General features: G+C 42.9%; 1 protein-coding gene across 2 annotated transcripts in view; it reads right to left on the bottom strand.

Moving 5' to 3' along the window:
• Positions 1-23332, bottom strand: part of LOC126416256 (transmembrane protein 68) — a 127531-nt gene that overhangs the window by 53317 nt on the left and 50882 nt on the right. The window contains exons 3-4 of one of the 2 annotated variants that reach the window (XM_050083884.1): positions 6793-6887; positions 2112-2279 (exon numbers count right to left, since the gene is read on the bottom strand). In XM_050083884.1, the coding sequence (XP_049939841.1) occupies positions 2112-2279; positions 6793-6887 (263 nt within the window). The remainder of the gene's footprint in view (positions 1-2111; positions 2280-6792; positions 6888-23332) is intronic. The other variant, XM_050083885.1, reaches the window with a different exon arrangement.

The raw sequence follows: 23332 nt of genomic DNA, 5'->3' as shown, positions 1-23332 counted from the left end.
ATTCCAAAACAGCAGGGAACCTCCCTCCACCTTGCTGCAATCGTTGGACAGAGTGTGTAAGGTATTCAGCCTGACTGGATTGCCCACAAACACTTTTCTGACGATTGTCTGGTTGAAGGAATATGCAACACTCATTGATGAAGAGAACTTGATGCCAATCCTAAGTGGTCCATTTGCATGTTGTCGGGCCCATCTGTCATGGTTGCAAAGACGGACCTCACCATGGACGTCGGGAGTGAAATTGTTCATCATGCAGCATATTGTGCACAGTTTGAGTCTTAACACTACGTCCTGTGGCTGCACAAAAAGCATTATACAGCATGATAGCATTGCTGTCAGGGTGCCTCAAAGCCATAATTCAAAGGTAGCGGTCATCCACTGCAGTAGCAGTTCTTGGGCTGCCTGAGTGACGCATGTCATCGACAGTTCCTCTCTCTCCGTATCTCCTCCATGTCTGAATAACATCGCTTTATTTCACTCCAAGACGCCAGTACTCTTCCCTTGTTGAGAGCCCTTCCTGGCACAAAGTAATAATGCGGGTGCGATCAAACCATGGTATTGACCATTGAGGCATAGTTGAATTTCAGACAAAATGAGTTGTCTACCTCCTTCCTGGTGGAATGACTGGAACTGGTCAGCTGTTGGACCCCCTCTGTCCACTAGGCGCTGCTAATGTACGATTGTTTACATCTTTGGGCGGATTTAGTAACATCTCTCAACAGCCAAAGAGACTGTTGTCTGTGATACAATATCCACAGTCAATGTCTGTCTGCAGGAGTTCTGGGAACTGGGGTGATGAAAACATTTTTGATGTGTGTATTAGGACATGTTATAAAATATGTTTGTCTCATCATACAGGGTGACAATTATTGAACTATATGAAAAAAAAAATGTAAATTAGTTACAAACTGCAGTGAGCATGCACTTTATTCAAAACGTAAACATCACTACAGATATTCGGATTTAGGTTATGACATGTTCGATATGCTTGACATCATTGGTGATTATGTGGTGCAGAAAAATAATGAAATTCTGCATGGCCCACTTAAGTGTCAGAACATCAATGCTGTTGATGACCTCGTAAATGCCTGTTTTCAGCTCAGCAATGGTTTTGGGGTTATTGCTGCACACCTTGTCTTTAATACAGCCCCACAAAAAGGAGTCATATGTGTTCTGATCCGGAGAATATGATGGCCAATTGAGGCCCATGCCAGTGGCCTGTGGATACTCCAGAGCCAGAATGCGGTCCCCAACGTGTTCCTCCAGGAGATCAAACACTCTCCTGCTTCGGTGGGGTCGAGCTCTGTCTCACATGAACCACATCTTGTCTATACCAGCGTCACTTTGGATAATGGGAATGAAATTGTCTTCCAAAACCTTCACATACCGTTCGGTAGTCACCACGCCACCAAGGAATATTGCACCAATTATTCAGTGACTGGACACTGCACACCACACAGTCCACAGTCACCCGTTGAGGGTGAAGAGACTTCTTAATCGCAAAATGCAGATTCTCAGTCCCCCAAATGCGTCAGTTTTGGTTATTGACGAATCCATCCAAACAAAAGTGGGTTTTATCGCTAAAACAAACCATACTAATTCCCATTATGCCCCACGGCCAAGCCTGCAGTTTCAACGCCCTAATGCAAACCTTTCAGAAGTTATGATGATTTTATTTCATATACTTCAATAATTGTCATCCTGTATTTTACAGGCATGCTTTCATAGTCATGAAAATAGTAATTTTTCATTGGGGCATATTTTATTGTTCTAAGATGTAATCTGTTCACTAGTTGTATTTAGTTTCCAATGTTTTGAAGCAGATTTGAAGATGGTCATTGCTGACTGAAGCCAGTAGTCTAAGGACCAAACCGTTATTCTTTCATAAACATCAGCATGGACATGTGATTTTTATGCTACCAATAGAAGAAAAACAGCAGTTATTTATTTCAACTCGGAAAGTGGTATTCCCCTGCTATTCCCCTTTTTCAACAATTAGCATTCTTGCCACATTAAATGTAGCCTATGTAAGTACACATTACACTCTAAATTCCTTTTACTAACACCTGCCCCCAATATTAAGTAAGCGTTTGACAAAGAAATGCAATCACCTGGTATTTTGAAGAGGAACCTGTCTGCAACTGTATGTATAAGACGATTCTTAAAAAGGTAGGCCTTTGATATAAAATAATACAAGTCAACAGGAATAGCACCATGATAGTAAACAATTAAGGCAGGTGATTCATCTGGGATGTTATCCATTCCATTGACTTCATAACCTGGAAATAAAATAGTATTATTTAACTCCAAAATATTTCTGCAATTGAGGTATGTAAAATAATAGCTACCTAACAGAATAAGCAAATACTGGTTTCCTACATTTCTAAAAATATTCATTACACAGAAATAACATGAATAGTAAGGAAATTCAACATTTTTCTCTATTTACCTTGCTATGTCAATTTGTAAATACATCTACACTGTATATAATTGTAGGTACAGATACCATAAGCATAACTAATGTTGTCAAACTGATGGCTTATCAAATTATTATGGTGCTTTATATAGCGTGGTACAACAAGAGGGAGGAGTTGTTATGTTCTGTGTTTCTCTGACCCATGATAAGATTACCAACTGAGTTGTCTGAGCGCAAAGGGGAAGATGGATGAGAGTACAGATTTCCATTCAATCTAGAGTTCTGACAATAGACATACTTGGTAATTTGCATATATAAAAAGCATTTCCAGCAATCTACAATGATATTAGTCCCACAAAATAAGTTCCAATACTATCCGGAAATATAAAAATTACTAAAATTATTTTAAAATTTCCAGGACAAATATAGGTTACTTCTGTACTGGTGAAACGAGTTTTAGTTTTATTAATATTTATATTTCAGTGGAACGTAAACTGTTTTTAGAGGCTATACCAATTATGGTTGATCACATACTTGTGGCTACGGTCTTAGAAATAGACATTTCTTATTTAATGTCATTATTGCTTTGAATATGTATTTTTAGTTTTCTTACTCATTCAGTATATCTAGGTAAAATAGAGACTTCGTATTTCCTGGGTCTCTAGTACCTGGAACCTTACATATTTTGGTTAGCTGAAAGGGATGTTGAGTGCCTTTGCCATGTCCCGTATTTTGTGGCTTAGAGGAGTGTGACTACTGCTGATTTACTGTGTTTTTCAAGCAAATATGCCAACACTTGTTCGCGGATAAAGCACAGAACTGTAGAGGCTCATAAGTTCGAGCATTCCATCATAGACCTTATGCAAGAGTTATACACATTGCAGATTATTCACAATACTTGATACTACAGACACTCAGTACTCATTGTCATCTCGGGGGGAAAATGAGAAGCATGTTTCATCAATTATCTAGGAACTGTCCCCCCTCCTCCTTTTTCTTTGCAAATTTATGGTGATATATTATCACTTGTTGATACCATCTAAAATACAAAACAATGAAGACAATTTGCCTAGCATGTATCATTTCAAAAGTTTCATATGCTGAAATGCCAAAGAAACTAGTTTAGGCATGCGTATTCAAATATGGAGAAATGAAAACAGCCAGAATACAGCGCTGCAGTCAGCAAAGCCTACATAACACAACAAGTGTCTGGTACGGTTGCTAGATTGGTTACTGCTGCTACAACGGCAGGTTATCAAAGATTTAAGTGAGTTTAAATGTGGTGTTATAGTTGGCGCACAATCAATGGGACACAGCATCTCTGAAGTAGCAATCAACTTGGGATTTTCCCGTACAATCATTTCAAGAGCATACCGTGAATATCAGGAATCTGGTAAAACATCAGATCTCTGACACTGATGCAGCCGGAAAAAGGTCCTTCAAGAGCGGGACCAACGACGACTGAAGAAAATCATTCAACGTGATGGAAGTGCAACCCTTCTGCAAATTGCTGTATATTTCCATGCTGGGCCATTCAATGACTGCACGACACAAAGCTTTACGCCTCGCCTGGACCCATCACCACCGTCAGTGGACTGTTTATGAGTGGAAAAATGTTCCCTGGTCAGATGACTCATTTAAAATTGTATCGAGTGGTTGGACGTGTACCGGTGTGGAAACAATCTCGTGAATCATTCATGTCAGCAGAGGACTGTTCAAGCTGGTGGAAGCTCTGTTAAATATGTGGGGTGCATGCAGTTGGAGTGATATGGGACCCCTAATATGTTTAGACATGACTGACAGGTGATACATACGTAAGCATCCTGTCTGATCAACTGCATCCACTCATGTCCATTGCGCATTCCGACGGACGTGGGCAATTCCAGCAGGAAAATGCAACACACCATGTCCAGAATTGCTACAGAGTGGCTCCAGGAACATTCTTCCAAGTTTAACCACTTCCACTGGTCACCAAACTCCCCCAGACATAATTATTGAGAATATCTGGGATGACTTGCAACGTGCTGTTCAGAAGAGATCTCCATCCTCTCATACCGTTACATATCTATTGACAGCCCTGCAGGATTCGTGGTGTCAATTTATTGTGAGTAGCAAATATCCTTTTCATAGTATTGTCATTATTTCTTCCTGGATTTTCCATTTTTTAATCTATCCTTTTTGTAATATAGCTGATATCTAACCTCGACTTGCATAGTCTAAGTTTATATAATTATATTTTTGGAGAAATGATGTTTTGTTGTAATTCATATTCAAAAATCAGATAACTGTCATGGTTCATTGAAATTAACGAGCAGTAGTGTACCTGACAGGCAGTTTCAATAGTAATATCAGATTTTTTTGCAGATGTGCAGTTATACATAATTAAGTACAGGGTGGTTATAATTAAACTTCCGCTACCTGATGGGGTCCCCATGACAAACATGTGATCATAGGACAATGAAACTTAGTAGAAACATTCAATAAGAACATGCAGAAGAGAGATAACCAATAAATCATTGAAAGAAACACATTTTAATTTAATGAGAGGGTAACATCTGTTAACTGTGTACCATGTTTACACTCCATGTTACAAACGTTGCTCACTATGGCAACCATCTGCACCCATGACAGCCTGGAAGCAAACTAGAGATTGTTCTGCTGCTGCCCCAAACAATGGTGGACCATGGAAAGTGAAGCTGTTGTGACACAGCCCATGCACTGCTTGAAGGTTGCACACTGCATCCAGTATTCTCAGCCATGGAAACCGTAACTTCTTCAATAATTTGTGGTGCAATTGGCTGTCGGCCTCTCCCAGGAGCAACTCTCAAATCACCAGTTCATTAGAACTTCTGAAGCATGTTCTTCAACCCCAGTGTGGAAAGATTACCTCTGTGTAGCAGCACTATTGCTGTTGTTTTGATAAAACAGTTTAACAACTAAAGCCCTGCTCACCTTGTACAGATCCATGGTGACTCTGCAACTGTAATGCAAACTGATGCTTACGTTTTCAACCCTATGTTGCTGTGCCAGTACCGGTGCCTAATGGCAACTACTAACAACACAAATCCTGCTGCGCACAGTCTGCACATCAATCCTCTACAGGTTGGTAACCATATGGTAAATAGTCTCACATCCACACTGAACATATACAAAGAAGATTAGTTTGACCATGGAAGAGCTTACAGAGTTGCAGAAAAACCTGAAGTTCAGAAACTTGGATACATATGACAACTAACTTGCAAAAGCCTACTTACAAAATTTTGAGAACCAGTATTAACTGAGGATTTAGTACTATACAACAACCCTCCATGTATCACTATTGTAGGGACTGCAAAGACCAGATTAGACCATTTACACCAAGCACAAAGCATGTAAGTTATCATTCTTCCTGTACTCAATACACAAATGGAATGGGAACAAACACTAACAAGTGATAAAATGTGAAGTATCCTTTCTATATCTACATCTACATACATGCACTTCATAGTGGTTTCCACAATATGGATGTAGATTTACATTTTACAATAAACTTAGCGGTATTTGAGATTATACACAAGAGTGTTAACAGGCTTCCTTATTGCATACCATTTTGTGAATGGAAAAGGAAGGGGGGGGAGGGGAGATGTATGCAGTATACTCTATAAGCTCTACAATATAACACCTGGTGGCTGTTTGTGGGAAGTCAGATAAGTTTTTTTAGATATGTGAAAGAGAAAGAACCCTAAGAGCCACTCAGAAATTGTGCATGGTTTACTCAGCAAATACAAATATGTAAGCCTCACAGCTGATGCAGTTCTCACTACATGAACTCTAATACTTTCGACATAAGCCATGGCTTTTGATGGTATAGTAGAAGAAATAAATTTTGTTGAGCAACATTCTCACATCACATAATATTACAATATGTCAAGTGGGTATTGTGTAGAGATGCCAACAGCAGAGACAGAAAAGTTTTCTCCAATTGCCAATAACAAAGGTCTATCACGCTGCCTCTACTAGTAATGACCCAGATACTGAATTGCTTCACAAACACTCATTTCCTGTTCTGTGAACTAACTAAAACTCAGACTTGTCAACAAAACACGATTCTCCTTTGTACTTACCTCTTTAATCTCTTAGTTTTATTATCTTATAATGTGCGTGATTTTACTAAAGTTATGTTGTTATGAACTGATCAAAAATTTTTCCCAGACAGACTCAAGACCCAACTCTTGCCTTACATGTTCCACTCAGTTTTCCACAGTTTTTAATCAAAAAAGGTAAAGTACTACCGCAAGTTATGCTGCCTCTAATTTTATATGAACTGTAGTTACAACAAAAATATTCAAAATTACATGTTTACATGAGAAGAATTTATGGTATCAAGTGTTATCTACCATGCCAAAGCCAGCCATGGGCGTCCCATAAGGCAGCAATTGTTTTCCGAGCACCATCCCAGAAGTCTGTCTCGTATGCATGTCGAAGACGTTCCCTGTAATTTTCATGCACACCATGTTCAACTGAAAAATTCTAACAGTAATAAAAGGAGCTGAAAGAAAGAAAGAGAACTTGTCTTTTCTAGCACACACTCAATAACGCATGCATACACCCCCCCCAACACACATACACAAACAAACAAACTAAATTACGGGGGGGGGGGGGGGGGGGAGAGATGGGGGTCAGAGAGAGACCAGGGGGGGACAGAGAGAGAAGGGGAGAGAGTGGAGGGGGGGAGAGAGTGTGGAGGGGGGGAGAGAGTGTGGAGGGGGGGGAGAGAGTGTGGAGGGGGGGGAGAGTGTGGAGGGGGGGGGAGAGTGTGGAGGGGGGGGGGAGAGTGTGGAGGGGGGGGAGAGAGTGTGGAGGGGGGCAGAGAGTGTGGAGGGGGGAGAGTGGAGGGGGGGAGAGTGGAGGGGGGAGAGTGGAGGGGGGGAGAGTGGAAGGGGGGAGAGAGGAAGGGGGGAGAGTGGAGGGGGGAGAGTGGAGGGGGAGAATGGAGGGGAACTGTGGGGGGGAGACAGCGGGGGGGGGGGAAGACTGTTGGGGGGGAGGGGAAGACTGTGTGGGGGGGGAGACTGGGGGGAAGACTGTGGGGGGGGGGGGGGAAGAATGTGGGGGGGGGGAAGAATGTGTGTGGGGGGGAAGACTGTGGGGGGGGGGGGGGAAGACTGTGGGGGGGGGAGGAAGACTGTGGGGGGGAAGACTGGAGGGGGGAAGACTGTGGAGGGGGGAAGACTGTGGGGGGGGAAGACTGTGGGGGGGGGGAAGACTGTGGGGGGGGGGGTTAGACTGTGGGGGGGGGGGGGGGTTAGACTGTGGGGGGGTTTAGACTGTGGGGGGGGGGTTTAGACTGTGGGGGGGGGGGGGGGGGGAAGACTGTGGGGGGGGGGGGAAGACTGTGGGGGGGGGGAAGACTGTGGGGGGGGGGGGGGGTGTTTAGACTGTGGGGGGGGAAGACTGTGGGGGGGGGGGGGAAGACTGTGGGGGGGGGGGGGGGGGAGACTGTGGGGGGGGGGGGAAGACTGTGGGGGGGGGGGGGGAAGACTGTGGGGGGGGGAGGGGAAGACTGTGGGGGGGGGGAGGGGAAGACTGTGGGGGGGGGGACTGTGGGGGGGGACTGTGGGGGGGGGGAGACTGTGGGGGGGGGGGGAAGACTGTGGGAAGGGAAGACTGTGGGGGGGAAGACTGTGGGGGGGGGGGGGAAGACTGTGGGGGGGAAGACTGGGGGGGAAGACTGTGCGGGGGGGGAAGACTGTGCGGGGGGGGGGGAAGACTGTGCGGGGGGGGGGGAAGACTGTGCGGGGGGGGGGAGACTGTGGGGGGGGGGGAGACTGTGGGGGGGGGGGGAGACTGTGGGGGGGGAGACTGTGGGGGGGGGAGACTGTGGGGGGGGGAGACTGTGGGGGGGGGGGAGACTGTGGGGGGGGGGAAGACTGTGGGGGGGGGGAAGACTGTGTGGGGGGGAAGACTGTGTGGGGGGGAAGACTGTGTGGGGGGGAAGACTGTGTGGGGGGGAAGACTGTGTGGGGGGGAAGACTGTGTGGGGGGGAAGACTGTGTGGGGGGGAAGACTGTGTGGGGGGGAAGACTGTGTGGGGGGGAAGACTGTGGGGGGGGGGGAAGACTGTGGGGGGGGGGGAAGACTGTGGGGGGGGGAAGACTGTGGGGGGGGGGGGAGACTGTGGGGGGGGAAGACTGTGGGGGGGGGAGACTGTGGGGGGGGAAGACTGTGGGGGGGGAAGACTGTGGGGGGGGAGACTGTGGGGGGGGAAGACTGTGGGGGGGGGAAGACTGTGGGGGGGGAAGACTGTGGGGGGGGGGGAAGACTGTGGGGGGGGAAGACTGTGGGGGGGGGGGAAGACTGTGGGGGGGGGGGGGGGAAGACTGTGGGGGGGGGAAGACTGTGGGGGGGGGGGAAGACTGTGGGGGGGGGGGGAAGACTGTGGGGGGGGAAGACTGTGGGGGGGGGAAGACTGTGGGGGGGGGGAAGACTGTGGGGGGGAAGACTGTGGGGGGGAAGACTGTGGGGGGGAAGACTGTGCGGGGGGGGGGGGGAAGACTGTGCGGGGGGGAGACTGTGGGGGGGGGGAGACTGTGGGGGGGGGGGAGACTGTGGGGGGGGGGGAGACTGTGGGGGGGGGGGGGGAGACTGTGGGGGGGGGGAGACTGTGGGGGGGGGGAGACTGTGGGGGGGGAGACTGGGGGGGAGACTGGGGGGGAGACTGGGGGGGAGACTGGGGGGGAGACTGGGGGGGGGAGACTGGGGGGGAGACTGGGGGGGGAGACTGGGGGGGAGACTGGGGGGGGGAGACTGGGGGGGAGACTGGGGGGGGGAGACTGGGGGGGAGACTGGGGGGGGGAGACTGGGGGGGAGACTGGGGGGGAGACTGGGGGGGAGACTGGGGGGGAGACTGGGGGGGAGACTGGGGGGGGAGACTGGGGGGGGAGACTGGGGGGGGAGACTGGGGGGGGAGACTGGGGGGGGAGACTGGGGGGGGAGACTGGGGGGGAGACTGGGGGGGAGACTGGGGGGGAGACTGGGGGGGAGACTGGGGGGGAGACTGGGGGGAGACTGGGGGGGAGACTGGGGGGGAGACTGGGGGGGAGACTGGGGGGGAGACTGGGGGGGAGACTGGGGGGGAGACTGGGGGGGAGACTGGGGGGGAGACTGGGGGGGAGACTGGGGGGGAGACTGGGGGGAGAGAGGGGGCGGGGAGATTGGAGGAGAGTAGGTTGTGTACTAATATTAGATGGAGAACAAAGTTCAAAAGGTACTGTGATGACATGCTTTTCCAAGAGCACTAATGTGCCACACATCTGTCTGCAATGTGCTTTATAATTTTTTGTTTGTTGTTCCCTTCTTCAAGTTTCCATTGTTATCAAATACTGAACAGCTGTACGAAGTATCAAAAATTTGAAAGGTTTCTTGGTGTTTTCAGTATGAAACGGCAATCATCAATTTTTATGTTAAGTGATTACACATCTTTCATAAACCTGGAAAAATGAGTTTTTGTATTATTCTTCTAGGTTTGTTCCCTCAATGGTTCGTTAACTAATGTCTCATTAGATATTGGGCAGTAGCTTGGCTTTGACACATATGGGGGAAGAAATTGGGTGTTATCTGAATGTAGGGTACAAGTTAAAACTTTGTTGAAGACCAGTACTATCTCCACTGTTTTTTATTTTTCATATAATCAAGGAAAAATGGAAAAATTTAAACAACATAATGAAGGAAATACATGTGTAAACAGTTAATTAGGGATGATATGGCAACAAGTCTGAATTATAACAGGTTGCAATTATGAGCTAACACTCCATTAACACTCACTCACTCACACACACACACACACACACACACACACACACACACACACACAGTTTATGTATATAAAACATTTCACAAACAAAGTAAAAATAATTCGAAGCATCAACAAATAAACAAATGACAACAGTTCAACAAGAAATTAAGTGAATTTGACTTACTCTAACAGACACTGTTTACATAGCAGACACTTGTTTCTAGACCAGTGTTAAAACCTTGGGCTGACTCAAAAACACTGTCCTTGACCTATCTTTGTAATTCCTTAATAACACAAGACATGCTTCCTGAAAGACTTAAACACGCAGTACTTCCACCTGACATCTACAATGGATTCTCAATTATCCAACCTAATGTGGCAGAAGGTCAAGCTCAATAATAAAAAAGCTGAATAGGCTCTCTTCCAGCCCCAGCTGTACCATTCAAAACACCCTTTTTTATACCAAAACCCAATTTTATAAATATTTAGTGACTTCTTACATAATACATGTAAGTCAGAAGTGTTTGTTATGTATGTACTGCTAATCTCAAAAATTAGTACATGAAACATAAAACAATCTGCATTGTAAAGAATGAATGTATGATTACACATGTCAAAAGTCAGACCTAACAAAAAAGAGGTCTTTTTAAAAGGCTTTGATAGATGACTGTTTCCCTCCTTTAGCCCTCTCCTGTGCTGTAATATCCCTCCACTTTCACAATCATATGTTGTCAGCTGGCATTGCTTCCTCCTGCTCATTAATGTACTGTTGTGCTGTCTCAACCAATCTAGAACCCTTGCAAATGTGGGACGAGATTTCTCCTGTCATCTAAGTTCGCCTCCTTCTCTTGTGTTACTTCCACTGCATCATCATTTCCAGAATATTGTTGTCAGTTAATTCATCAGCATGATCATTTGCCATCCATTCTGTTACGTCCTCTGCATCAGTGTTCTTACAGTCCAGTACATTTTTGACCAAGAAAACAATATCATCATTTTCGTATTTCAATTTGGCTTAACACATGGGTTCAAAATTAAAATGCCCAACTTCATTTTCTAAAAGAATTTTCATGACTTTAAAAATGATATGTTTGGAATCTCTTCCCACACTTCAGCCAATCCCCTTATGACATATAGCAAGTCAATCCTCTTCAGTACGCTGACTGTCTTCATTATTATCAGTCACCGTAAACAAACTGAGAGGACTTTAGCAATACTTCTTTTTAGCAACTCAAGGATGCCCTGCTCCATCGGCTGACAAAGAGCAGTCAGATTTGGTGGTTAAAAAAATGCTCTGATATCTCCACCTGTGAGTTCATCACTGGTGGGATGTGAATGTGCATTATCAAAAAGGAGCAACAGATTTCCTCAGTAAACTGTTGATATTCAAATATTTATCTACAGCTGGTATGAATTCATTTTGGAATAAGATTTAAAAGACTTATGAATTCATCCATGCTTTCTTTTGATTAGTGTAATGTAGGTGCAGTGATCTGTGATTTTTCAGTTTTAAGTTTCCATGATTATGCTATCACTGTAAAACTAAGCTTGTGGTTGCCATTTGCATTACTCCAAGCCAATATGGTAACTAATTCATTAATTTTCTTGTATCTGGGTGCCGCAGCTTCCTTTTCTGAAGCAAGCGTTTTCATAGGGTGCATCTTTTAATTTAAACCAGTCTCATCACAATTATACAACTGTTCACCAGAAATTCTTTCTTCATAAATTAACTTCAAAAGGCAGTCTTCAAACAATGATACAGCCTCTTTGTCAGCAGATAAAGCCTCTTCAGTAATGGTAATTTGGCAAATAGTGAATTTTTTTTTCCACCACTCCAACCACCCATCACTGGCAATAAATTCTCAATCTGCTCCTCCTATTTGCCACTTAAATGGCAATGCTTTTTCCTGCAATAGTGACCCGGTAATGAGCTAAACTTTTCCTCTTAAATGTCCGTGCCTCTAAAATAAAGCTTTCTTAGTTTCTTTATGCTTACCATTCAACATTGTCTTCCTTAATCTTACTCCACTTCCACCAGCTTGGGAAGCACACCACTTTTCTATTTCTGCTTGATTTTTCTTCAAGTCTCCAACAGTACTTTTTCCTACTCCTAACTCCAAAGCAATAATTTTGGCTGCTACCTCAGAATCCTATCGCATTGCGGCATGCTGTTTTTGATGCATAGTCACTACAAGTTTTTTCTGTTTATCACCCATTTAATTAAAACACAAAGGACCACACAAAACAACAATTTTACAACACATGCACTTTGGACATATGATACGCAATTGAAGAAACAAAGAGCACAAAGTTGCCAACAGACTGCTCTTTATGCATGTTCATCATTGTTAGTGAGAGTTCTTGTAAATATCATTTGTTGAAAAGATGTTCCAGTAATTTCTTCAATATTTGCAAATATAGTATGCACCTTATAATTGTGACTCCAGATGTGCTAGGTGGAATGAAGACACACAAAACATTTAGTAAGGCCATACCTGGTGACCGGTTGCTAAAGATTTGGAAAAGTACAGTGAGTACAATAAATTAATCCCCATTTTATCATGGAGTAATATTAATCAGTAATATCTGATTAACATACTGTCAGCTTACTATGCAACTGCTGAACTGCTAATCATAACAACAACTAATCACTTAGCAATTACTGAAACTCATAAAACAAAATCTTATTAACAATGTAAACAATGTGATTATTTGGACTATTGTAATATTTATTAAAACACCAAAAGATAATATATGTATATTTGAAACCAGAAACCTGTTAGAAAGTTTTGGATGGGGTACTTTCAGAGCAATTAACAAAAATGTAGTCAGCATTGTTTATTTGTATCATTTCACTAATTTTTCTGTGGAAACGACATATTATTTGACCTTGTATTCCACTTCATATACGTCAATTGTAACCACCAAATGATAACATTTTCTGTAATTTTGAACAACAACTGTGATTATAATTAGCAAAATTACTATATGTAACAATGTTACAATTGGCAGCAAATGTATGCAGCACCTGCAAGGAACTGCACAAGGTGACCAGTAAGATATAAGATTTTGTCAAGGACTCTGATGTAACATATAGTACACCTGAAACAACAACTGTCTTTATATGACTACTGAGGATCATACAGTAATCCAGCTTTTTTTTCACTTAAAAAATATCCAGGAAACAGTATCTGCAGCGAAGTATCAAGAGCAAGATAAGTTGACACTGTTAATTATTTTTCTGAACATACTAAGTTATACCCACTATATTGCAAGAACTTGATTTTTCAGTGATCGTTAACATTACAGAAAGATGATTAACTTTCAGTTTGTTTTCTTATAGTGACAACATTTTCTTTTATCCCCAGCATTGCAGTTACACCACAGGGGCCTTCGGCTTTCATGGGCAAGTGCTCTACTGACTGAGCTACACAAGCACAACTCACAACCTATCCTCACGGCCTTACTTCCGCCAGTACCTTGTCTCCTACCTTCCAAGCAAAGCTGTGAGGAGTCAATCATGCTTGGGTAGCTCAATCAGCAGAGCACTTGTCCACAAAAGGCAAAGGTCCTGAGTTTGAGTCTCTGTCTGGCTCATAGTTTTAATCTACCATGAAGTTTCATATCAGCGCGTGTGCCTGGTGACACACACACACACACACACACACACACACACACACACACACACACACACACACACGCACACACACACCACCACGACCACGACCACCACCACCACCACCACCACCACCACCACCACCTGGCACCTACTACAGTGTATTTAATTCTTAATTGGCAGTAGATGATGATGATAATGATAATAAAATTCAGATGGATTATGATTCACACAATCAAAATCCAATAATCAAAAATAATTTCCATTATAGACTTCCTCCTTGTTTCAGGTTCAAATGGGGATCTTTATTTTGGAATTGCCATAAATTTGAAAGGAAACAAAACTTGTATTATTTGTAAGTCTTTCCAAAAATTATCTAATTACATGATTCAAGATTTCTATCAGCTGGATGACTAATAGTGCAATGTATACAGACCTCTCTTCTTACTGTATATAAATAACTATTATTCTGATAAATATGAGGAGGAGGAGGAGATTAGCGTTTAACGTCCCGTCGACAATGAGGTCATTAGAGACGGAGCGCAAGCTCGGGTTAGGGAAGGATGGGGAAGGAAATCGGCCGTGCCCTTTCAAAGGAACCATCCCTAAACCTAAATAAGGATGGCCGGAGACGGGATTGAACCGTCGTCCTCCCGAATGCTAGTCCAGTGTGCTAACCACTGCGCCACCTCGCTCGGTGATAAATATCAGAGTAGTCATTCAAATAACAAGGATGCAGTTCTATTATGAATAGTATGTATAGTTGGAGTCAGAAACAATGGCACTCGAGTTTAGGCTTGTTCTGTGTAGATACATCACACACTTTCTGACAGACAGTGAGAATTCAGTAATGTTCTGAGGAGTCTGCAGTAAATGTCAGCACCAATGCATGCATTAAATGTGATCATAGTGAGTTGTTTAGTGAATTTTTATTACATTTGTTGAGAGTTGTCATCACTGATGGTGATAGAAGCAACAAGTAATATTATAAGTAATACTACTTATATAATTAAGAGAGTGACATAATTTGCAGAAAACAAAATCATTTCAGGCACAAAGTATGTGTGTGCACATACCGGAACTGTCACTTGGAACTGGCAACACTGCAATCCCTATCTGAGCCTCAACCTGCGAGACCCACCATCATTTATGAACTGGGCTACAGTTTATGAAGACTGAGGAAACAACACCATTGCTCAAAGTATTGGCTTTTGTCCTACATTTATTGTGTGACATTTAATTTGATTAAGCAAAAATAGTTTACAGCAATTTAATAGTCACTAATTAGTAATGCTGTTTGTTAATGTACATCTTGACCCCCTTATACATTCCTGAAGATTTTCTTTTGCGATAAGATGTGCAGAATAGACTGGGTGGATTGATGAACGAATGAATGAATGAGATGGAGTGACTATTGTAGAAAAATTCTAGGATGTTAAATATTTTTGCTTGTATTAGATTTATTAGCATATTACAAGACATGACAACCCTGGTGCAACTATGTGATTACCACTTATTTTGATGGTGGTGGTGGTTAGTGTTTAACGTCCCGTCGACAACGAGGTCATTAGAGACGGAGCGCAAGCTCGGGTTAGGGAAGGATTGGGAAGGAAATCGGCCGTGCCCTTTCAAAGGAACCATCCCGGCATTTGCCTGAAACGATTTAGGGAAATCACGGAAAACCTAAATCTGGATGGCCGGAGACGGGATTGAACCGTCGTCCTCCCGAATGCGAGTCCAGTGTGCTAACCACTGCGCCACCTCGCTCGGTTTCACTTATTTTGAGCTGACAACTCTCAAGAGGGCAACACGTAGAATTGTCAAAGAAGTTTCAGAAGATACTATCATCATATCTGGAACCCATAAATATACACTATGTGATCAAAAGTATCCAGAACCCTGGCAGAAAATGACTTAAGTTTGTGGCACTCTCCATCGTTAATGCTGGAATTCAATATGGTGTTGGCCCACTCTCAGCCTTGATGACAGCTTCCACTCTCACAGACATACATTCAATCAGGTGCTGGAAGGTTTATTGGGGAATGTCAACCCATTCTTCAGGGAGTGCTTCACTGAGGACAGGTATGGATGTTGGTCGGTGAGGCCTGGCATGAAGTCGGCATTCCAAAACATCCCAAAGTTGTTCTATAGGATTCAGGACAGGACTCTGTGCAGGTCAGTCCATTACAATGATGTTATTGTCATGCAACCATTCTGCCACAGGCCGTGCATTATGAACAGGTGGTCGATCTTGTTGAAAGATGAAATCACCATCCCCGAATTGCTCTTCAACAGTGGGAAGCAAGAAGGTGCTTTAAACATTAATGTAGGCCTGTGCTGTGATAGTGCCACACAAAACAACAAGGGATGCTAAGCCCACACCATAACATCATTGCTTCCAAATTTTACTCTTGGCACTACACATGCTGGCAGATGACATTCACCAGGCATTCGCCATACCCACACCCTGCCATCTGATCGCCACATTGTGTACCATGATTGTCACTCGATACAACATTTTTCCACTGTTTGATCATCTAATGTTTACGCTCCTTACACCAAGCAAGGTGTCATTTGAGATTTACCAGTGTGATGTGTGGCTTATAAGCAGCAGCTCGACCATGAAATCCACGTTTTCTCACCTCCCACCTACTGTCATAGTACTTGCAGTGGAACCTGATGCAGTTTGGAATTCTTATGTGATGGTCTGGATCGATGTCTGCCTATTATACATTGCGATTCTCTTCAACTCTCAGTGGTCTCTGTCAGCCAACAGATGAGGTAGGCCTGTACGCTTTTGTGCTGTACGTGTCCTTTCACGTTTCCACTTCATTATCACATTGGCAACAGTGGACCTAGGGATTTTAGGAGTGTGGAAATCTCATGTACAAATGTATGACACAAGTGACACCCAATCGCCTGTCCTCATTCGAAATCCACAGGTCCAGCAGAGCGCCCCATTCTGCTCTCTCACAATGTCTAATGACTACTGAGGTCACTGATATGGAGTATCTGGCAGTAGGTGGCAGCACAATGCACCCAATACGAAAAATGTATGTTTTTGGGGGTGTCCAGATACTTTTGATCACATAGCGTAGCCAGACAGATAAGCAGTTTGACTGGGTGTACGCTTGCCTGACCTTTGGTCATCCTGAACTGAAGGACACACATGAGGACCACTTTCGGTGTCTTGTGACACCTTTCCACCATTCCGTTGCTTTCATGCATCGGTAAGATCCATGCTGGTTTCACTCTTTCAATGGACACATTGAGAGTTTTTCCATTTTGCAAGATGTCTATAGCATGGGCATTACATCACAGTACTTGGTAGGGCCCAGTATTAGGAGGTTGTAGAGCAGCCCATTGGCATCCATGCGCAACATGATGTGCGAGCAATCGGCCAATGCTTTGTGAATGAAGACTGGATGTTAATGATGGTGAGATGCCGGTGGCCCTGTGTGCTGACCTGTTAGTAAGTCTTGCAACTCTTGATCACTCTCTTGTGCTATGATGAGGTCATGATGACTTAAGGGGACAGTCGCCACCAGGCTCAAAAAAAAGCTAATTTTTTTTTTAGTCTTAATCTATGCTCCAATTATTAGGCTACAAAATGCCGTTTGTTTCATACAAATCTGATTATTAGATTTGGAGTTATTAATTTGTTCATGAAGCATGGTAACTAGCGCCACGTCCATTTTTGCTGTGTCTTGTGCAGTAGTCAGCATTGACTATAGTACAACAATCATTTATGTTCCACGGATATAAATACTCTTTATTTGGGTTGAAAAAGAGAATTGTTATTCTGATGTTTGCCAGCCTGTCTGCATTGCCGACTATCATTTGTCAGTTTCTTCATCCTAGTTGTTTACGTTTTGGTGATATAAATGTAATGATTTTGTGAAACGTTATAACACAATGGGTAGAATAAGAAAGTTTGGATAATAGCCTAAGTTTCATGGAAATACATATGTAAAAATAAACCGTGAAACTGCTAGTTTTGAACCGAGGCCAGAAAATAATATTGAAAGTGAAGTCAGTGGGAGTGTCAGTGCTTCAAGCAAGAAGCTTCTAGGTGCTGCCGGTTTTCCAAGTGCCTCTCAATTGCGTGACAATGCAATATGTGGTGTGAACAGTGTTTCTGTTGTTACTGACACAAACATTCTGATCTCTATGAGGTTATTACGTGAGCTTATCGAAAAACACACAAATTGTAAAAACTGTGGTGGAAACGTTACTTTGCAAGATGATGTGGTGAAAACCAAGGGAATTGTTTGTAATTTACTTTTGACATGTTTGGAATGTAGCTGTACTGCCAATACAATGTCATCCCATGTAACAAGAAGCAGATTGTATGAAAACAATATAAGATTAGTGTATGAACTTAGATCAATTGGGAAAGGGCGAAGTGCAGGTGCTGTTCTTTGTGCAGTGATGAACATTCCTCCACCTCCAAGAAAGTTTGATGTTTACAACAAGACTATTGGTGCAGCTGTAGCTGAGGTAAGTGAATCTACAATGTTGAAAGCAGCCAAAGAAGTAGTTCTGTTGAATGATACGAAATCTGACCCAAGGCAAATTTCTGCTGGTTTTGATGGCAGTTGGCAGAAACGTGGGCATACATCCCTAAATGGTATTGTGTCAGCAACTTCTTTTGATACTGGGAAGCTTCTGGATATTGAAATTATTACTAAGTTCTGTGACATCTGTAGCAAAAATCCCACTATACAACATGTGTGCAACAAGGACTATGATGGTTCTAGTGGAGGCATGGAAGTGGCTGGTGTTGCTAACATTTTCAAAAGGTGTGTGCAGTCAAGAGGTATCCTCTATACAGACTATCTTGGGGATGGGGACAGTAAGGCTTATCAGAAAGTGGTAGAAGATAAACCTTATGGGCCTAGAGTCAAAATTAATAAACTGGAATGTATAGGACATGTACAGAAAAGAATGGGATCACGACTTCTAAAGATTCTAAAGATATGTAAGGAAAAAAGTTAGGTGGTAAAGGGGGCCTGACAAAGGCTGAAATAGACAGGATCCAGACTTATTATGGTATGGCCATTAGAAATAACTGCAACAATGTAGAAGGAGGAGAGCCATCTGGGCTATATTCTTTCATAAAATTTCAACAGATGAGGAACCACAACATAACCTTCACCCACGGGGACCTGACAGCTGGTGCAAATTCAACAGCCCAGCTACATCTTCCAGCTATAAGCACAAACATTCAATTCCAGAAAAAAATCCTGCTAGCTGTGAAACCCATTTTCAGAGACCTTAGCCAACAAGAGCTCTTGAAAAAGCGTCTCCATGGAAAAACTCAAAACCCAAATGAAAGTTTGAATTCTGTCATTTGGACATGGCTACCAAAAACTGTTTTTGTTAGAAAAGAAACACTAAAATTTGGTGTTCATGATGCAGTGATGTGCTTCAATGTTGGTGTGTCAAAGAAGACTGATGTATTAAGACACTTGGGAACAAAGGATGGTATCAATACTGAAAGGGGACTGAAAAAGATTGACATGGACCGTATCCGTTATGCTGATATTTCTGCAGGAAGTGCTACCAAGGAGGCCAGGATAGCCAGAAGATCAAAGAAAAGAAGATAAAGATCAAGAAGCTGAGCCACAGTATAGCCCTGGAATGCTTTAAAAGTGTGTCTGTATGACATTGTACATTACTTTCTTGCATGTAAAACTTTAATACCATTTTTCTCAAAACTACATTTTTTGACCTTCTGGTACACTTTTCTCAAAAACTATGACTGCTACAGACATCAGACTTACAGTATCTCTTGTTAATACAATGATGATTAATTAGATAAAAATAGACCAGTAGTGATAAAAAGAACAGATTTACAAGCTCCAAGGTGTTTAGAAAAGTTTTAATTTTTTGCCTTATAGAACAAAAAAATGATTACTCATGAAATATATAAAATACATTAACCATTTTTGTGTGATTTAAGAATGATGTTTCAGCTGTACACTGTAAAAGTTTCAGGTCTTTATCTCCATTAGTTACTTCAGAAAGTGTACCTGACGTTTGCTCGTTTTAGCATTGCTTCCTAATGGGAGTTCAAACTCTATGTCATAGAACATTTGTCACTGATGTTGTGGGAGGCTGACATGGTAGGTTTATGATCCATGAAAACTGTCGCTGGCTGGGCTCCAATGTAAGGGCGAAAATATCTCACGCTCTCATATATTGCCAGTAACTCCCTATTCCAAGCACTCCACTTTGTCTGCCTGTGCTATAGCTTCTTTGAAAAAAAAAAAAAAAAAAAGTCCAAAGGCTGTCAATGTCCATTCACTCCTTGGTGTAGTGCTGCTCCAATTGTGACCTGGCTGGTGAAAGGCTGTCAATGTCCATTCACTTCTTGGTGTAGTGCTGCTCCAATTGTGACCTTGCTGGTGTCTACCACAATATTCAATGGTGCACCTGGGAAAGGGTGGGCAAGCAATACCGCTTCTTCAAAGCTGGCTTGTAATTGGCTGTAAACATTACTCATTTGTGATGTCTAGTGTAGTATATGCTTGCCCTTGGAATTCTTAGCTGCATGCTCGTCCGTTAGCGGTACCTTGGTGGCAGCTGTTATTGCCAAATGACAGCGGTGAAAATTTACCATGCCTAAAAATAGTCTAAGGTGCTTATTATCTGTTGGCTTTGGTAGATTACTTAACGTGGCAATTTTTCCAGGCAAAGGTCGGATCCCATTGGCCAAGACCTTGTGGCCTAGGAAATTTAATTCGCTTTTGCGCATGATGCACTTGCCTTCATTTAGTACCACTCCATAGTTACAGAGCCTCTACAAAACTTCACATATATGATGGTCAGGAACTTGTGCATCAGCTGAATATATTAATATGGCATCTAAATACCTGAAGCAAAATGGCAAGCCTTGCAATGCTTCATCAATGAATCTCTGCCAGGTTTTGGCTGCATTTTTAAGACCAAATGGCATGGATATTAGGTACTGGGTACTTACCTGGGGCTGTTCTTGCATACAGCCTACGGTAATTGCCACAGGTGGCCCATGTGTTGTCCTTTTTGTGCACTTGGTGTAATGGGGATGACCATGGGCTGTCTGACCTTCATATAACACAAGCACAGAGCATATCTTCAAATATTGCTTATTCTAAGCCAATCGTTCTAGGGATATTCTAGAGACACGTCGTTAAAACTGGCACACCTGGGGTCATGGGTATATAATGCACTGTACTGTGCTTAACACTGGTTGCACCGACATATCTGGGGTGAACTGTTTACTTGCAGCATTAATTACGCCTATTACATTGTCCACAGAACCTCTCTGAATTACTTTTACCCTGCCACATCGTGTCTCACTTATAAGCCTGCATTTGCCAAGTCTACAGTCAGTGCGAAGTGCAACAGAAAATCAGCACCTAAGGTGCATTGTTTAATATCCACCACCATGAAACTCCAATTATACAACATAGAAAAGCCAAAGTCTATTGCCATGTCTTTGCACCTATATGCTTTGATGTTGGAGTCGTTCACAGCTAACAACTGTAAGGGCTCCTTGTGCCCATAACTGGAAGGGTGCTGACTGCTGAACTGGTGTCTATTAAAAATCTTAAGCCTGAAATCTTATCAATCACGTGCAACTGATGTGATGTCGTGCCGTGACTCTGAAAAGTAGTGTGCATGCCATTGTGGGACTTACCTTTGCCATGTATCCATCTGTGCTTTCCTGCAATACAATGCTTCTTACATCGGCAGTGTCACTCGTGAGCACGCAGACCTTGGTACCTAATTCGGACTGCCCTTGCCATTTGGATACTCACATGGCTTAGTGCACTTTGTAGCATGGGAGCTGAAATATCTATGGTACCAGCAGATATCATCAGCAGTAATTTGACCTCGAGTGGTGTCTAACGGCTGTAGGTTGCATGAACAATGTGACCGCGTTTTCTTATCAGAGTCTGTCCGTAACTCCAAGATCTGTAACTGCATGACAACTTTTCCCATTGTGGTCCGTAACTATTTGGGTTCCCCAGCGATGTCTGATGATTGTTGATAAGATGCGGCATCACAATTCGATATCGGCTCCTCCAAAAACTCCAATGCGTGTTTTCACCTTTTGATGTGACGCTAGTCTTTGTTACTGCTACACAAGTCACAGTAGTTGACTCCAATGTGGCATATGCTCTATCACTTAGTTGCAGTCATTTATCCAATGGTTGTCCTTCACACATTATTAATGTCAACTCTACTCAAGATGGAAGCTGTTGTCACCAAATATGTAGCAGCAACTCATTAGATATTATGCAACAGTCCACTAACACTCTCAAATGTCTCCAAAATTCTGACTTGTTTCTGTCCCCACATTTCTCTCGGTAAAACACTTGTGAAAGCCTCTGGTCAGATAACTTCATGCAGTGAGTGATTAGCGAAGGCTTCAGCATGAGGTATGCTTGTTGATGAGGTAGGTGTAGAATCATATTGGAAACTATTGTCATCGCTCTCTGGTCCAAACTGCTAATTGTCAGTATAAATTGTTCAGTCTTCCGTGATCCATTGTCGCGCAAAAATGTTTACCAAGATTGCAAATCAAATGTCTGGTTGTTTGGATGTAAATTGAGGTGCCCACAATTGTAGGTGTAGTGCAGTTGACACAAACAAACTGGCACATACAAAATTTTCGGCGTGGCTATGCACTCATGGGGTGTCCGTTATCGCTGGAGTTTGTGATTTCGTTATGTCCGTCCTGCTGTTGTTTCTCAGTGTCGACAGTTGTAAAACCTCAATCTCTTGTTGCAGCTGCCAGATCTCATCAGCAATAGTACATAAAAAATTATTTGTGCCTTCCATTATTAACGGATGTAATCCGAAAAAGGTTATTGTGACTTAAACTGTTCCTGTTTTTGGGGTCACCAATTATGTAGGTCAGAAATTGAGCCCTCTTATATTTTGAGACACTTATTTAGTTAGCTTACAGTCAGAAGTACAACTTTAAAGAAAAACAAAGAAAAACAGCCAACTCTCAAAATCAGTTACTCTTCCAAGGAATAAACAATGCACTGCACTGCTTGGTCTCTTGTTACCACAAAACATTCATAAGATTTGTTCACACATCAAATCAACATAACACACATGATTTGATTGTAACATAATTCCAGCAGTACATTTAAAACTCAACAGGAGTCTTTAGATGTTTATACATTCAAAATTTGACAGGTGCCTCAAGATGTTCACCACATAGTCATGTGCTACCTCTCCAGAGATCATGAAGTTAAAAGAAAATACAAAGATATGGGGTGGTAAAGGACTCAAACATACATTATTTTATAATGACATGAACAGTATTGAGCTGACTGTGTACTGACTCATATTTCATTTTTAAAGACAGCAGAAAATTATTGTACTTAATTTTGGGTTGTTCATTCAATAATTGGTCTGGCTCCTTTATCTTATATCTATACATTTTTCATTGCTCATGTATGTTAATTCTCATTCCTTTGGGTGCTACATGTAAAATATATGATAGTATTTTCAATACTACAAG

This window comes from Schistocerca serialis, chromosome 8, assembly GCF_023864345.2.
Source record: "Schistocerca serialis cubense isolate TAMUIC-IGC-003099 chromosome 8, iqSchSeri2.2, whole genome shotgun sequence".
In the NCBI taxonomy this organism is placed as follows: Eukaryota; Metazoa; Arthropoda; class Insecta; order Orthoptera; family Acrididae; genus Schistocerca; species Schistocerca serialis.
Note: the sequence above shows the minus strand (reverse complement) of the source record. Positions and strands in the feature narration are given on the sequence as shown.